The sequence below is a fragment of the Oncorhynchus nerka genome, linkage group LG9a (assembly GCF_034236695.1).
Source record: "Oncorhynchus nerka isolate Pitt River linkage group LG9a, Oner_Uvic_2.0, whole genome shotgun sequence".
Classification (NCBI taxonomy): Eukaryota; Metazoa; Chordata; class Actinopteri; order Salmoniformes; family Salmonidae; genus Oncorhynchus; species Oncorhynchus nerka.
The window spans coordinates 52,490,706-52,505,844 of record NC_088404.1 but is presented as its reverse complement, the minus strand read 5'-3'; the positions used below and the strand labels follow the sequence as shown (position 1 = coordinate 52,505,844).

The 15,139-nt window shown below is 41.1% G+C and overlaps 1 protein-coding gene across 2 annotated transcripts in view; it reads left to right on the top strand.

The window, feature by feature from the left end:
* The window catches only part of LOC115134501 (wee1-like protein kinase 1-A), a 16,320-nt gene extending 1,181 nt beyond the window's left edge, over positions 1-15,139 (top strand). The window contains exons 2-9 of one of the 2 annotated variants that reach the window (XM_029668535.2): positions 823-1,034; positions 1,375-1,441; positions 1,632-1,804; positions 1,974-2,242; positions 3,289-3,476; positions 3,590-3,760; positions 12,165-12,310; positions 13,235-15,139. In XM_029668535.2, coding sequence (XP_029524395.1) covers positions 823-1,034; positions 1,375-1,441; positions 1,632-1,804; positions 1,974-2,242; positions 3,289-3,476; positions 3,590-3,760; positions 12,165-12,310; positions 13,235-13,373 — 1,365 coding nt within the window. In that variant the 3' untranslated portion in view covers positions 13,374-15,139. Of the gene's footprint in view, positions 1-822; positions 1,047-1,374; positions 1,442-1,631; positions 1,805-1,973; positions 2,243-3,288; positions 3,477-3,589; positions 3,761-12,164; positions 12,311-13,234 lie in introns of both variants that reach the window. The other variant, XM_029668534.2, reaches the window with a different exon arrangement.

Genomic DNA, 15,139 nt, shown 5'->3' with positions numbered 1-15,139 from the left:
TTGACGTTGGAGTAACAATGTTTGCCAGTTTATGCATTTTCTAATATACATTTCATGAAATGCATGATTTTTGCACCAATTGCCACTCTCTTTATAGAAAGTAAGAAAATAAAACAACTAGCTTTCGAAAGAACCCACTTTTGTAGTGGTGTACAATTACATACACAACAGTCAGTCAGCCTCATTGACCACGTTTACATACACACACATATCCCGTTATATTCTGTTTTGAGTTGACGCTTATGAACATCATATCCTGTTTACAATAACCTGAAGAAGCTTGTCCCAGTTATGCAAAACCCGAATAATATGCCTGAGATGCTGATCTTAGCTGGGATACTGTTGCATGTAAACATCTTATCCCATTTACTGGTGTTTTTCGCTGCACAGGCTGTTTTGCGTATCATGGGTGTTGTGATGTTTTCATCTGATTTTTGTCAAACAAATCACTTCAGAAAGTAGGCTACAATGTGATTTTTCTGGATTTTTTTTCTCATTTTGTCTGTCATAGTTGAAGTATACCTATGATGAAAATTACAGGCCTCTCTCATCTTTTTAAGTGGGAGAACTTGCACAATTGGTGGCTGACTAAATACTTTTTTGCCCCACTGTATATCTCGTCAGTCAGATTCCAAATCAGACATCAGTATTTACATTGAAAGGCATATTTAGATTTTCACTTCAATTTCCCTTCAACTTTACTCAATTAGTTATTTATATGTGATAATGTTATTTCAATTCATTAAGGGTATTTTAACTTTATCAAAAGGCTTGTCTAAGTGTCTCGACATGTCTTGAATATGTTAATTATGTCATTTGCAGAGTTTGCTGAACAAAGCCAGAACTGCCAGCTCAGCGTCCTCAAGTAGGAGAGTAGCCCTCTTCGGGAATGTAGAATCCACAGGAACACCTGGTCCGGACAGCAGGAGAAGCCAGACCCCTTTGGTCAACATCAACCCCTTCACCCCCGAATCCCTCCTCATCCAGTCTACAACTCAACTCAGGAACAGCAGAAAGAGGGCACACTGTAATGAGTATGTCACTCAGTAAGCATTGTTAGAATGTAGGACTGACTTTATTTTTTCCCAACTAAGTATTGGATTTTCTAGCAATATAACTTAGTCCAATTTTCAACAGACAATAATTTAACACTTTTTTATGTTATCTTATTACGTGATACCTGAATGTGTTTGTATGTCGGGACACACAGATTGTAGCCCATTGTTATTTCTAGCCTGGTTCGTTAAATCCGTTGACAATCATGAGTACGGCAAAAGTCTGGCAGGAAACCAAGACCCCATCATGGTCACTAATGAACTCTGCTGTTGGTGTGTAGAATGTGCGCTAACAAGCTCTTTGTCTCGTCTTATTCAGCTCCTGTGGTGAGGACATGGAGGTGAGTGATGCTGAAACAGAGGAAGAGGTCCTTTTCCCACCAAAGGTAGTTATTTTCATGTCCTGAATTATTTTACAGCATTGTGGTCATGTTATTTTATCCCATCAGCAAAGCTCTCAACCTGATGTGCATTTGCGCGTATGCAGTTAAATAGTCTATTGTGAGATAACGATAACATGGTGTAACTATATATTATTTGGATTAATATGATTTTCTATTCACTCTCTATCCTCAGAGAATAACCATGATGGAGAGCGACATGAATTCCAGGTATGCCTCAGAGTTCCACGAGCTGGAGAAGATCGGCTGTGGGGAGTATGGTGCAGTCTTCAAGTGTGTGAAAAGACTGGATGGCTGCGTGTACGCTATCAAGTGTTCAAAGAAGCCCCTGGTCGGCTCTGTGGATGAGTAAGTTGGAGTTGATCTATTGCACATGGACACTTGCTGAAGTCCGTCTCGAGACGTAAAGCTGGCAGTAGCGAGATGTCATATCCACAGTCTTAACAGGCACGGTAAACATCAAACTTGATGAAATGCTCAATCTTCCCACATCTGTACTTCCCTCCTCCCACCATAGGCAGAACGCCCTCCGGGAGGTGTACGCCCACGCCGTGCTGGGCCAGCACCCTCACGTGGTGCGCTACTACTCGGCCTGGGCTGAGGATGACCGCATGCTCATCCAGAATGAGTACTGCAACGCCGGCACCCTCTCGGACGTCATGGCCAAGAACTACCGGCGGCTCGGCTTCCTGTCGGAGCTGGAGCTGAAGGGCCTTCTGCTGCAGGTGACGCGCGGCCTCAAGTACATCCACTCGTCCTCGCTGGTCCACATGGACATCAAGCCTAGTAAGTACCACTGAGGGGAAAGCATGAACCTTTTGTATCAGGAGGTAAATTGGAAGTACAACAAGTTGTTTAACTTTTTAACAGCAAATAAGAGAAACCAGCACACTGCTCTTGCTCGTGTCATTGTTTTCAAGTTTTAAAAAAATTACAGCAGGAAATCTTGTGAAACACATCCCTAATTCAATGCTTAATGCAATTTGTTTGGTGTGTTTATGTCTTAGTCATTGGCTAGTTTCTGTCCAATTGGCAACAGATTTGAATGCGATTATTCAAAAATCTGTATAAAAACAATATACTCGTTTTCCCACCAGACATATGTTTCCATCAAATTGACTTGTTGCAGATAAAAGGCTGTGCGTGATGATGTAGTGCACATAAATACTTTTTTTGGTGTTAAATTACCATGTACACACACAAAAAATACAAGTTAAATGGGTTTATCACATTTTCAATTCTACTGATGGTTTTGTCACAATCTGTTTTTTTTTGCGTTATATAGCGAGTGAGACCACTCTGGTATTGGTACATGCGCTTCTAGCCAACAGTGCTATCTGCACGCTGTTGGCTAGAGCGCACGTATAGTTTACTACATGAGATTATTATTATGATGGGACAAAAGAGCGAGATTATTTTTGTTTGTCAAACGGCAGCCAAGCGTCTGTCACCGGATTAAGACCCTTAATATTTATTGGAAAGGACCATCAAGATCATCACCTTGCACTTTCACCACCCGCTGACAGTCTGAGCTTTCACCACCCTGTGACGATCATCATCATCCTTTATTTAATCTGTAGCCTAATAAACTGCATGCTTTTCCCAACGAGTCATAGTAGCAGAACCACACGTGATTGTGACTACAAGTTTACTTCGCATAATTCATTTTACCGACAAGATCCCACCTTCTCTAGCGTATTTTATTTTGTCGACATTTGGAAGTTTACCGGGAAATGTCATTTAAATTTTTTTTTAATCCATGTACTTTACCCGCATAAAAAGGTTGGATGGAAACCTGGTTAGAAAACTAATTTGCGTATTGTCTCTTTCAGGCAATATTTTTATCTCACGCAAGACGGTTGGTAGTGTAGTAGACGCGTGTGACGAGGAGGACGAAAAGGATGGACTGGCCACCAGTGTCGTGTACAAAATAGGTGACCTTGGCCACGTGACTAGGTTAAACAATCCTCAAGTTGAGGAAGGTGACAGCAGGTTCCTGGCAAACGAAGTCCTTCAAGAGGTGAGTGTTCTCTCCAGGAGAATCTTAACAGATTCTCCCTGGCTAAAGTGTAGTATTTGATCATTAAAATGGTTCTCTACAGCTTTCCTGATCACGTCAATCTTTTCTCCCAGGACTACAGTAACTTGACAAAGGCAGATGTCTTTTCCCTGGCGCTGACTGTGATCAGTGCCTCTGGGGCGGAGCCTATGCCCAGCAATGGGGACAAGTGGCACCAGATCCGTCAGGGAAAACTTCCACCCATCCCACAAGTTCTCTCTCAGCAATTCCTGAGTCTACTCAAGGTAAGAACTATATTAGCCTTTCCTAGTCTAATCGGCCCTGCGCAGCCGAAAGTCCATTTAGAGCGAGTGCACTGTTGCGATGTACCGCCGGCTGGACTGCATCTTGTTAGCTACCCACTCATGCTGCATATAGGTTGGCTTGTGTTTGGGATCTCCTGGCTTAAGCACACTTGAATAATAACACGTGATCATTAATTTACTGTTTGGTAAAATGTCCATATACAGGCTACAGGTCTTAACTGTCTTGCTAGCTAGCAAAATAGGTTGCATTCAGCTAGCATAACTTTGCCTGCTAGCTTACAGCTGAAGTTCACTCTCCTAAAAGTTCATTTGTTTTAATATTCAAAGCAAGATGATTGTGTCCAAAACCGTTCACTGGTTTAAATTGCTTTCTCTTTCTTGAGGAACTGTTGCATGTGAGAGGAGTGCCTTGAGTGACCGGTCTGCTCCAGTTTTAGAGACAGTTCACCTTTTTATGAAAGAAGAGATTAGGCTGCTTCTATACAAATGTTGTTGATCAGTAGGCTAATGCAAGTCCCAAAATGGAAGGATAACGGATCGCTTGTCATCTGTAGCACTACAAACTCCACTGAAATACGCCAAAACAAGCTCAATACTTCAAAGCATGCTCACACACTTGTTGAATATGCGTTCACGTGTATTGTGAGTAGGCCTATGCCATCTTGATTTACCCAGTTTATCGAGAGCTTTACCATTATGTTATGTAGTTAGATTGGTAAAAACAAAGTGAAATCTATTGTTTCTTTTAAAAATGTATTCATTAATCCTTTACACTTGTGGGAATGGGCCTATGTGGTTAGGGCTAAATTGAATGGTTTCTTACAGAAGAAATATGAAACTCATATGCATTACCATGGTAGCAATTGAAAGAGAACAGTTTGGGGATTATGGGAACATTATTAGACCAAAGGTGAGGACACAACAGTTCACCTGACACGAGACCGAGTCCAAACATTATACTGTTGATTCTATGTGCATTTTACATTTACTGCTGCATTTGTTGATACGAAATCTGAAAATACTCTGGATAAATTCACTAACATAAGACTATTCCTGGATAATGTAGGGTAGGCGCAACGTAAGACCAAAAAAATCACAAGGGTTTGAGGAATTGGACCAACTGGTGTCTCCAATTGGCCACACACCTCTTTCCAAAGTGTGCACAGTTCTTAAGCAATTTCAATGCACTTTTATGACTCAAGGAAGAGTCTTCAACTATAAAGGTACTTTTTTTGAGCTCCTAGCTGTGCCGTTGAGGAACTAGAGCACCCATGTAGGGCGGTGACGGTAATTGAATAAATAAGGGTCAAAACTGTTTTAAATAGGCTGACTTTCCTGGTTTATTTTTTGATTAACTTTGAAAACAAAAGGCTTATTTTTGTCCGAAATAAATACTAGAATGTCTTGTTTAAAACTCTGTTCACACCAATAGCGAAGTGTCGTCCTGCCACAATACGTCAATTATTTATTCGGGAACAGGTTTGATTTTTTTTGCCCGTCTTTTCACATGTGAAAATAAGTTGTTGACCAATATAAATGATCTGATACACTGCCACTAACAGGTCCATTTTTTTAACGTTTGCAATGCAGCACCGTATCAATTTGGCCAATGTGATCACATCACAAATAAGTTTCAAACTATATTGCTGTTTGTCTATATTCATTCGGGAAACTATTCAGTTTTTCCATATTTTGTTACGTTACAGCTTTATTTGATAATGTATTAAATACATTTTTCTCATCAATCTACACACAACACCCTATAATGACAAAGCAAAAACAGGTTTTCAGAGGCACAGATCTGGGGAATGGTACTGAAAAATGTCAGCATTGAAGGTCCCCAAGAACACATTGGCCTCCATCATTCTTAAATGGAAGAAGTTTGGAACCACCAAGACTTTTCCTAGAGCTGGCCGGGCCAAACTGAGCAATCGGTGAAGGGCCTTGTTCAGGGAGGTGACCAAGAACCCGATGGTCACTCTGACAGAGCTCTAGATATCCTCTGTGGAGATGGGAGAACCTTCCAGAATCACAACCATCTCTGCAGCACTCCACAAATCAGGCTTTGTGGTAGTGGCCAGACGGAAGCCACTCCTCAGTAATAGGCACATGACAGCCTGCTTGGAGTTTGCCAAAAGGCACCTAAAGGACAAACCAGTTTTTGGTTTCTCATTATGGGGTGTTGTGTGTAGATTGGGGGGGGGGGGGGGACTATATGTAATCCATTTTAGAATAAGGCTGTAACGTAACAACGTGGAAAAGTCAAGGGGTCTGAATACTTTCCGAAAGCACCGTATAGGCTACTCGTTGAAGAGATTTGCCAGCAGAGATGCGTGGATTGCGCAAAAAGGGAACAGTGAAGAACGATGTGTACGTTTGAATTGAATATATTCGGCTATATATTATAGGCCTGCTAAAGGGAATCTAGGCGACCACCTGTGCTATAGGCAACCCTAAAATACAGAGGGGGAAAAAAGGTTAGGCCGAAGTTCACCCGTATCAGTAAGTGGTGCCACAGAACTCACTCAAATGAAAATGTTGTGTCAACATTGCCACCCATACCACAAACCTAATTAGTCATTTGAAAGTGCATCACCCCCAGATGTTCAGCGACTTCAAACAAAAGCAGAAAAAAAACTAATCGCACACTTCCAACAAGTTCAAGTCGAGCAGTCATTTGAAAGCGTAAGAACATTTTTTCCGCGAGACAACTCAAAGACGAAATCCGTTAACGCCAAGATAATGGATTTCATTGCAACTGTTCTCTGTCGTGGATGATGTTGGCTTTTGCCGACTGGTCGAGCCCCAGTACACTCTACCAAGTAGACCGTTTTTCAGATGTTCCCCTTCTAGAGTTACACAGTATTGTTGAAACGCACATCCATGACCTACTTGCTATGGGCGTCACTGCTATTAGCTTCGACTGACAAAGCCGTTATTGCTCAAGAATGTGCTGGTTCTCATACCGCTGCTGCCATTTCAATGGCATTTGAGAGCATGTTTGAAACTAGGAAAATTCTCAAGAACAAAGTACACGCTGTGCTACGTGATAATGCACTTAACATGACAAAGGCTTTGGAAGAATGCGGAGATGCCAGTTTGCCGTGCATAGCACACACACTGCAACTGGCTGCATTTGGCTGTGAACTACGGTGTTTTGACCCATCTGACACAGTGGCAACCGGTAGGAAGATGGTGGGTCATTTTTTTTAACACTCACCGCTAGCATAGCCTGCAAGCAATACAGGAGCGGCTTCGAGTGAAAACGAAAAGGCAAGACATTTCCACCAGTTGGAATAGTACTTGTTACATGATGGAGAGCCTTCTGGAACAAAAACAAGAAATTGGCTTGTACGCAGCCGAATATGAGTTACCTGCAACAATCAGTACAAACCAGTGGACTCTCATTGAAACCATGAACACACACCTAGCTCTATTCGAACAACTGAATCGAGAAATAAGCTCATCAACTGCGTCTGCAGCAGACGTGATACCCTCGGTCATGGAATTGAAATGCCTGCTCAACAAAACTGCTGACAGACCGTGGGGTTAACTTGCAAAAGTACCCTGGCTGTGAACAAGTGATTCAGTTGCATTCTGAGCCTCTGTGTCGCCACCATGCTCAACTCTAGGTACAAGGACCGCTACTTCAATGTAGACAAGAAACCGAGTTGACGTGAAATGTTACACAGCTGGGCAAGATGGAAATGGACACAGTGACATTTAGGGCTGGGCGGGATACCGTATATTATGATATACCAGTATTGATGAAGGGACCGGTGTGGGTTTTTACTTTACCTTCTATACTGGTATTTGAATGTTTAGTTTGTTAAATGTGATACGCCATGTGTAATATACATTTTTATAGTTTACTTCACTACTTGAGTCATCTCTCTCCTCTCTTTCTCGCCGTGCCACTTTCCACACAGACCTAGCCACGCCCCCTGTCACTCAAGGAGCGCATTTGATGTTCCTCAACCATGAGGCACTTGCGTTCAGTCTGGTCAATGCAGCACATGCAACAATGTTGTTGACGACAATGCTGTTTTCACTTTGCTTCTTAATATAAATCTACTAGCGTTCTATAATGACACTATTTGAACTAGTTGTCATCTCAAACAACACTGTGTTCAAAGTGCCCACTATTATATTCTAACCATAGAATTTGAATAGTCATTTTATTTCCATGATTCCAACAGTTGCTTTAATTCGCAAGTCCAATCGCAATTGCAACATTTGGTTAAAAGGAAGTCCTACGTTATTTCCCCATATCGTGCAGCCCTACGTGGCAGTGTGGAAATTCTCAATTGAGCAGTGGTGTGTAGTACTTGAAGGTATTTTTACTTGTTGTGTTTTTTGGTATCTTTACTATTTTTATTTCTGACAACTTTTACTTCACTACATTCCAAAAGAAAATATTGTACTTTTTACTCTATTTTCCCTGACACCTAAAAGGACTCGTTATATGAAAATGGTCCAATTCACGCACTTGTCAAGCGAAGATCCCTGGTCATCTACTGCCTCTGATCTGGAGGACTCACTAAACGCAAATGCTTTGTTTGTAATTGATGTCTGAGTGTTGGTGTGCCCCTGGCTATCTGTAAATAAAATAAAAAACAAGAAAATGGTGCCATCTGGTTTGCTTAATATAAGGAATTGGAAATTATTTGATACTTAAGTACATTTGATCAATTACATTTACTTTTGATACTTAAGTATATTTAAAAACCAAATACTTTTAGCCTTTTACTCAAGTAGTGTTTTACTGGGTGACTTTCACTTTTACCTGAGTCATTTTCTATTTACGTATCTGTTATAGGAATTAAATTCCTCTGTTTTAAGACACAATTTAAATTAAACACTCTGTCAATTCATAAGGATTTGTATGACCCTTATTTTATAGAAATGGACAGAGCCCAGTCTTAAAGTCAAACAGCAGCTTTTATTCACGAGAGTACTGCTCCTTACACATTTTACCACAGGTTATAAACTGAAAATGACGTCAGCGTTTTCTAAATGTTCCGTCTCTTCTTGACACTTGGTGGAACGGCTCTATAGTTCTCAAGCCTTCCCACCTCGCCTAGAGCCAAGGTCAGCCAGTGTAGATAAGCATTCTAGCCAGTCTGGAGATATAGTTCATTCATTTCTACCAAGGAACAGACAGTCATTGTTCTAATTCTTGATTATATTTGCACACATTATATTCAGTACTAAGATTAAAAAGAATTCATACATATACAGTAACATAGTATTCTGATTAGTACATATACAGTAACATAATAGTATTCTGATTTGTTAGTCCTGATTGAAATGTATACATAATTAGTCATCATTGATACAAATTCCCTTAACAGTATCTTTTACTCAAGTATGAAAATTGGGTACTTTTTCCATGATACCTCTGTACTTTGGTCCGTTCACCTTTCCCTCGATCCTGACTAGTCTCCCAGTCCCTGCAGCTGGAAACCATCCCCACAGCATGATGCTGCCGCCACCATGCTTCACTGTAGTCCGTAATCTTGGTTTCATCAGACCAGAGAATCCTGTTTCTCATGGTCTGAGAGTCCTTTAGGTGCTTTTTGGAAAATGCCAAGCGGGCTGTATGTGCCTAATTTCCACCTGTCCATTCTACCATAAAGGCCTGTTTGGTGGAGTGCTGCATAAATGGTTGTCCTTCTGGAAGGTTTTCCACAGAGGAACTCTGGAGCTCTGTCAGAGTGACCATCGGGTTTGTGGTCACCTCCCTGACCAAGGCCCTTCTCTCCTGATTGCTCAGCTTGGCCAGCTCTAGGAAGATTCTTGGTGGATCCAAACTTCTTCCATTTAAGAATGATGGAGGGCGCTGTGTTCTTGGACCCTCAAAGCTCCAGACATTTTTTGGTACCCTTACCCAGATCTGTGCCTCCACACAATACTGTCTCGGAGCTCTACGGACAATTACTTCGACTTCATGGCTTGGTTCTGACATGCACTGTCAACTGTGGGACCTTTTATATAGTGAGGTGTGTGTGCCTTTCCAAATCATGTCCAATACAACTTGAATGGTAAATTCAATTGGGAAACATTTCAAGGATGTTCAATGGAAACATGATGCACCTGAGCTCAATTTCGAGTCTCATAGGGTCTGAATATTTTTTATTGTATTTAATCCATTTGAGAATAAGGCTGTTTAACGTAACAAAATGTGGGAGAAGTGAAGGGGTCTGAATACTTTCCAAAATGCACTGTGTGTGTGTGTGTGTGTTGATGGCCTGTGTTTGAGGGAGGGAGCAGCAGTGAGGTTCTCTCACCTGACTCACCATCCCTCCGCTCTACCTCCCACCGCTAAGACACGGGGGCAGTCTTCCAGCTGATGGCGACGCTCAAGTCGCAATGCGTTATTTCTGCCTCACTCACCTCATGCACCAATGTTGTTACTCCTATAACCAGAGAAAGTGAAATATTCCTTGGTATTAAAAAAGACACAGCCGCTAATAATAACAATGCAAGCTTATCATACACTAATCCATTGCAGCTGCAAAGCTGGTTGTAGGGGGAATGTGTGTTTTATGGCTTATAAAAGTGTTCTAAAATGGATTAGAATGTTTTTTTCCCTCATCAATTTGCACACTACCCCATAATGACAAAGCAAAAACACTTGGCAAGCTAAATAACAATTAGCATTAGAGGTTAACAAATTATTTTAGCAGCACCTTGTTAAGAAAAAACAAAATAGCAGATGGAAAGTGGAAAGCAGCATGTCACTAACATTGTTACATCCATCTAACCATGCAGAGTGAAAGGCAACAAAAATTATATTTTTATTTCACCTTTTATTTAACCAGATAGGCTAGTTGAGAACAAGTTCTCATTTGCAACTGCGACCTGGCCAAGATAAAGCAAAGCAGTGTGACACAGACAACAACACAGAGTTACACATGGAGTAAACGATAAACAAGTCAAGAAAAGCTCTCTCCTTGAGTGACGGCAGGGCTTGGTGTGGTTAATGGCATGAAGGAGATGACTCGTAGCAAACCATTAAACTATAACAACGGGCGTTATACCTGCCGGAGTTGTCTTTCACATTTTAACAAACCAAACAATGAAATACTGTTATAGAAGGTCAAGTAAAATCTCAAACTGGGCCATGCAAGTTACAGTAAAATACAGTATACCACCCAGGCTCTGTTGGGCAGAGCCCAGCCTGCCCTCTAGTAGTCATCCCTGAGCTCAATTGATCTCATAGGGTCTGAATATTTTTATTGTATTTAATCCATTTGAGAATAAGGCTGTTTAACGTAACAAAATGTGGGAGAAGTGAAGGGTCTAATTTGAAGTTAAGGCAAGGTTAATACAATTTTGGGAAAGGAGAAATGTGATTTGCTTATGTGTCTGAGTGGGATGCGCTGCAGGCGGCTTTGATTGATGGGTCCTTTCTGGTGGGTGTACGTGTATGAGTTCACTAATTCTCTATGTCCATTCAGAAAGTTTCCTAAAACAAGCCTAGCGTCTGATCTCTTTAATCCGATAGAAACAAAGGTATTGTTGCAGGCTCAGCGTATGTGCGAGAAATGACAACAGGTGTCAGTTTTGTGTTTCCTCTCTTGTTAATTGGGGTGCAACTGAATGAAACGTAGACCAGCTCCTTTCATGATTCATCCTACTGGATGCATAGCCTTATACCCTAATATTTTCAGTTGCATATTTTTCCAGTCGTATATGATTTCTCTCATTTTAATGCGTCCTCCTTAGCCACTTTGAACAACATATTGCCACAGAGAATGACCGCAGCAGCGTTGGTGACGTTATGCGAATTGCTCGGAAAGGTGGAGGGGGGGAGAAAGCATTGGACTTGAATGGTTTAGTGCGTCAATCGGAATCCTCTTATTTAATTACCCTCCAATCTGAAATATCTTAATTTGTATACTAGACTAATATTTAGAGGTAATAAATAACATGAATAATGGCTTTCTACTGATAGCTAAGTGTAATAGTAAAGTCACAGAGAACAGCCATGTTTCTTGTATACATGGGAAATGTTGTCATTAAAATCTTCAAATGTAATGATATAAAATATCGGCCTCCTTGACCCCCGGAAATCGCTATTGGTATCAGCCCCCCAAAAATCCACATAATTCGTTCTCTACCTATACACTTCTGTACCACTGCCCTTCAGTGGTGCTCACTGTCCTTGTGTAAGACAAACTGATGAAGCTGTGTGATATTGAAAGGGATATAGTTAATTTGAAGTAAGCATTCACGTTCAAGTCTACACCTGTCGTATTCGGTGCATGGGATAACAATTTTATTTATTTGAACTGTGCTCTCAAACATCCCTTGGATTGTGTTAGCCTATTCATTATTGCTAGCTAGTATTCATCTTTTTTTCTCCTTCACCCTGCAGCTGATGATCCACCCTGACCCCGCCAGGCGGCCGTCCACCTTTGACCTCATCAAGCACCCGGTGCTGTTGACGGCAGCTAGAATGAGTGCCGACCTGCTCCGTGTGGAACTCGACGCAGAGAAGTCTAAGAACGCCCAGCTTCAGAAGTAAGTACAGAATGGCACTGAAACAACGATCGACTGTAGCATAATGTTTTTCCTGGAAGGTTGCTGTTTTTGTCAACCCACTAAAGGCAGTGGTTAGCTCGTTTTTTTGCTCTTGCTTTTACATCGGCATACAGAGGCAAGTTTGAGGTGCGGAAATAGCCACGATATTTAAAAATAGCTAATATTTATATTTCGTAATCGCCCTTTCCATTCAAGTGTATAGGCTATAGTCAGTGGTAGGCAGGCTATCAGCGTGTCACCCACCACCGGTAAGAGCTTGAGGCAGTATAATTGTTTTAAACCTGAACGGTTTACTTTACTTCAAATAATGAGGCGCGTCTTACCTTGCTTCGTAGTAGCCTAGGCAAAATCCAACCATAGCAACGTGGAGGGAATTATTTTATAAAGACTTCCCCGTGCCATTAAGCAGCATTTCTCTCCTGTTCTATTGGCTTTCATATCAACTTGTTTTCGTTGTCCAGAAGCCAAAGGCACAATCCTAGTCATATTAGCAACCCATCCTAGTTGTTGCTATTGGATTCCCCCTCCTAAGTTTCTAACACAACTCACATTAGGGGAATTGTTTAAAACAGTGTTTTCTCGCTAATTGCATTTTGGCAAATGTTTGAAAATGAAGTTGTATTAGCTGCTTCATTACAGGAGTTGCATGTTCAATAATAGGCTATATAGACTTTTGAATGTAAGACGATGGGCTTGCTATTGTTGCATGTTTCCATTAAACTCTTTAATGAAACATGTCAGGTCCTTGTATGCATGCATAGTATTTTCTGTTTGTCACCTCATTTTACTGTTTGGAAAATGTTTTTACCGGTTAATAAGGGTCGGTTAGTCTGCAGCAGAATTTACAAAAATGTGCATCCCTAATTCAGGGTTTGTCTAACTGTTCTACATTGCTTTACCCAGGGAGCTGAAGAAGGCCCAGATTGACAAAACTGCAGCTGAGGAGAAAGTTCTGACCCACTCCACTGTCCAGTCCAACCCCAAAACCTCCAGACTCGTCGGCAAGAAGATGAACCGCTCAATGAGCCTGAACATTTACTGAGACTGACTATTGCTCCCTGAGTGGGGAGCAATAATGGTGCTGGATCATGGACTGAAAACAAATATCTTGAGTTTCCGACTACGTATTCTGTTCGAAAAAAAGTGGCAAGGATTCTACTTAAGGCAGTGGTCACCAACCTTTTCTGGGTCAAAATGCAAGCTGCGATTTTCTGTGCAGATTTATTATTATTTTTAATTTAATTTATTTTTTTACTTAAAAACGTATTAAGCCTATGCAACATTAACCAATTGAAAACAGTTCTGTAACAATGAGGTTTGTGCAGTAGTCTATAGGCCCAATTCATTATCACTGCAAATTGGTTATGCTTGAATTGCCCTGCCAATGTTCTCAGACCATTTTAGAAATTATATTTTTAAATGTGGTATATCATCATGCTGGTAATAGACAAGCTGTAAATTTGGCAAGCTAATCAGAACACTTTGCTGCACTCGTTCATTGCAGCATGAATGGAAGTAGGGAGAACGTGCATTTTATGGTTTATAAAAATGTGGAACAAAGTGTTGACGGTGCTGAATAACAACTTCAACATAGAAACAACAGCTCTGATGTATTCGTTCTCTCTAGTCATGGTTTTAAAACTTCAGAAATCTCAGTATCAACTTTGGTGTGCGTTCAAGGTTTATTTTTACAGTATGGTTCGATCAGACAGCGGTAGGCCTATAGGTGCTGTTGATTTGTTCTCTGGGCCTGCCGGCTCTATGGCTGCTGAATCAAGTGCACCTATTGCCAACAGCGCAAAACAAATAAAGAAAAATAGGAACGCAGGGCTTTGTAGTTTTTTTTTTTTTTTTTTACAGAAATGTTTGGCGCTCTACTAGGAATGCCTTTGAGATCGACCAGTCGTTCGCCCGGTTGGTGACCACTGTACAGCCAAATGGGCCTCATTTCCAATGGTCACAGGGGACTTTACCCTGTCTCAATGCTGTGGGTGGGCCTTTCTTGTCCAACTCTGAGACTTTGTCGTACTCAATCAGTACTGACTTGTCAAACAGTCAGTTCTGTAGGAAGACTTGGCCCTTTCAATCAAATTACCAATAATCCTGGTGGTGGACTTCTCGTTCCTTACTGTACCTATTGTTTGTCAGACCCAAGTCTAAGTAGATTGGCAAGGCTCTCCACTGTAGTCCCTGCACTTCCTTGAAAGCTCAGTCTTGCTCTTTGTTGGAGAGGGGCACAGATAAGCCCTTCTCAGTGTGTGAATGTAGCAGACCACAGATGTGCGCACCTTACTGCCTGATGTCAGCCATCCGAGGGTCTGGATCTGACCACGCTTTTAATTAAGAGCACTTTGAAGGCAACGGGGGAACTTGCCACACACAACCTGCTGCTATTCATGTTTGTCTGTGTTCAAGGGGGTTGATGGATTTTTGTTTTCCAATTGGGGTAGTTTTAAATCATTGTTATTAAGGTGATCATATTTTGTGTACCATAATTATATACTTTTGAAGAAATGTTCACTTTTTTCTCTTCTGAGTCTAAATGGATCATGCAATACATGTAAGAAAAGTGTGTATATCAAACCTGTTTTAAAAAATGTTTTACTTTCATTGCCAATATTACAACTGGTACATTTATAGCCGCCAACCCTGCCTGTTGCATTAAAACAATCATTGTTCTGTAGGTTCACCTGTTTTGTGACGATGAGTTGCCTTTTTATTTTACTGTCACTGCAAGGAGCCTGTTTAATATTGCTAAAGGGTATTACTTATAGCCTGTTTTATTTTAATAAATTCTTATCAAATGCA